This window comes from Entamoeba dispar, genomic scaffold (assembly GCF_000209125.1).
Source record: "Entamoeba dispar SAW760 scf_1105229462073 genomic scaffold, whole genome shotgun sequence".
NCBI classification, from domain to species: domain Eukaryota; phylum Evosea; order Mastigamoebida; family Endamoebidae; genus Entamoeba; species Entamoeba dispar.
In genome coordinates this window covers 1-2,581 of record NW_001855010.1, presented here as the reverse complement: position 1 = coordinate 2,581, position 2,581 = coordinate 1, and the positions used below count along the sequence as shown (strand labels likewise).

Here is a 2,581-nt window from a genome sequence, read left to right as displayed (position 1 = left end):
TCTTTTTCTGAGTTAATGAAAAGGTTGAAACGAAAGGAATCTTTGTTTCTATAACTAACTTCATAAGGAACAAAAAATATTTCCATTCTATTGCAACAGTGATAGGAAATAGATATTAAAAACTATATAAATACTTCTAAAGTTATTAGATTTCTATTTTTATACTTAATAATTACGTCACAACTAATGTTTTAACGTGAATATTTTCAAATAAAATAAGTGTTGGTTGAATATCAAAAATTCTGTATATTCTTTTCACAAAAAAAGGAAAAAAGCATATCCTATTTTATAGAATTAAGTCATAACTTTTGCTTCCACAGAAATGGGATGAGTTATCCTAGTTTTTAAAATAATAGAGTCAATGAGTTTGAATATTATTAGAATCAAAGAAGAAGATGTCCTATTAAAAAAAGTGTTCGTTTTTATTCTTAAAGTATAGGCACATCTTAGATATATCAATGATTTCATTGTTCTTATTGATAAGCGTTGCTTTTGTCAACGCTACTGATTCAAGTCAGGGAGTTGAAAATTACCCATATGGTAAAGTAAATAAACAAGCCAATTTTGGTAAAGCTTTTGATAGTAGTTACAATAGTTATCAAGTTCAAAGATATGCTGAAAGTGGTGTTTTCAGTGCAAATCAAGAAAATTATGTTCGTGCTAAATGTAAGACATGTTGTAGAGTTATTTTTGCTTCTGATTATAATTATAAAACTAAAAAGCAATTCACTAATGCTGATGATGTCAGAGGAGATACTAGATATGTTATGGATATGGAGTTTGATGATAAAAGATCAGTTAGATACTATCAAGGTCAATATGAACAAAATATTCTTTTAAGACCATTGAAAATGGGAAATGAACTTCAATTCTTTGAATTTGCACCATATAAAATGTATACATCATTCTCAATTCCTAGAAGAGTCCATGATATTAGAGGAGGAGCTAATAGAGGAGCAACATTAATTATTTGGATGAAGAAAGCACCATTAGATCCAGGAACAAACAATCAAAGATTTGTTTATGTGCATCCATACAAAACTGAGTGGTATCTTGAATATAGTAAAACAAACAAATGGCCAAGTTACAGTAAACATTTCTATCTTCCATTCTCCAGCAATAACCTTTGTTATCAAGCAAAGAGTGAAGGACAACAAAGATCTACATGGACTGGAAATGCACATCTTACAACAACTAGTACAAGTTATCAAATTGAAGCTGCCTCTTGTGTTGCCAATGAACCAAGACAAATTTTTATTCCAGTCTTTGCATAACTTCTTAAAGTTAAATTATTATTTGTTTCTTTTTTAATTAAAAAAGGTATTAAAAATTTTTTTATTCTAAAAACACTGTAATTAACATTGAATTTGTTTTTAAATATTTCAATGATTATTGAATATGATATTAAAAGTATATTTATGAAATAAAAGATAATGTGTTACATTTCGATATTATAGGTTATTTAGTTAAATTGAATAATGTATATGATATTATTTTATAACATTTAATTAAATTAGTTAAGATGATTAATAAAAATTAATTCATAAATATAGTAATAATTGATATTATAATACTATATCAATGAATAAAATATAGTATAATTATCATGAAAAATAAATTGTGAGCTAAGAGAATAACTAAGAAAAAGGAAAAATAAGATATGACTTTATTTAATGAATTGATAGTAATAAATTTATAGTGACAATACAAAATAATAATTCAGAATATTTCATTTGATTGATTTTTGGTACTTTTAGATTATATTAAACCAGTTTTCAATAACTTATAAGTGTTCATTTCTTATTTTTACTTATTATTTTTATACTATTAATTGACTATCCATTCCAATCATTCTTATTTTGTTTTCTGTTTATAATTAATTTTTAATAAGAAATATAGAGGAGAAGATAGAATTAAATAATTAGATACAAAATTCAATTTTTATATTATATAGACTGAATTAATGGATCGATAAAGTATCAGTTAAAGGTGTTTATTTGCTTAAGAATTATAGATGACCATTATTAATAAGATATTTTATAAATATTTAAACTCATTAATTAACAATGACATTCTCAACAAATTCTACAAAGATAGAAAAGGGGAATAAGGAGTTATATAAAGAAGTAAAATTCCTTTAATCAGTAGTTTATTCTTTCTATTGAATGGTTAGTAATAAAGGATATCCTTTGAGGTGGCCATTGTAAAGAGCAGGTTCTAAATACAAAATCAAACTAAATAATTTCATAGTCAAATTATGAATGTAGTGATACAATGAATGAACATTTTTAAGTGTTATTGGAAGTTGATTGTTGTATTTACTACTTAAGGATTCATTATGATGCACTCACAACATACCATAGAGAAATGTCATGACCAAATAATCACTTATATTAATGGATTGAATTATTAGGTTTGTTGTATATTTTCACCAAATTGGTTCATTTTACATTGAAAAATTATAATTTAAATTGGTTGGTGATAAAGTTAAGAATGTAAATAGATAAACAAAGAGTAGAATAAAGAATAAGGTTGTCAACATAATTGAATTTCAAAGAAAAGAGAATAAGAAAAGTGAAGA

General features: G+C 24.7%; 1 protein-coding gene across 1 annotated transcript, besides 5 other annotated features; it reads left to right on the top strand.

Moving 5' to 3' along the window:
* Positions 1-458: 458 nt before the first annotated feature.
* EDI_213170 (galactose-inhibitable lectin 35 kDa subunit precursor, putative) lies at positions 459-1,274 on the top strand (the record flags this gene model as incomplete). The annotated part of the gene is made up of 1 exon (XM_001739274.1): positions 459-1,274. The coding sequence occupies one exon, from the start codon at positions 459-461 to the stop codon at positions 1,272-1,274; it is 816 nt and encodes a 271-aa protein (XP_001739326.1).
* Positions 1,275-1,284: 10 nt separating this feature from the next.
* Positions 1,285-1,340: a sequence feature (AT_rich).
* Positions 1,341-1,475: 135 nt separating this feature from the next.
* Positions 1,476-1,602: a microsatellite.
* A 267-nt stretch (positions 1,603-1,869) lies between these two features.
* Positions 1,870-1,898: a sequence feature (AT_rich).
* A 13-nt stretch (positions 1,899-1,911) lies between these two features.
* Positions 1,912-1,953: a sequence feature (AT_rich).
* A 67-nt stretch (positions 1,954-2,020) lies between these two features.
* Positions 2,021-2,052: a sequence feature (AT_rich).
* Positions 2,053-2,581: the final 529 nt, after the last annotated feature.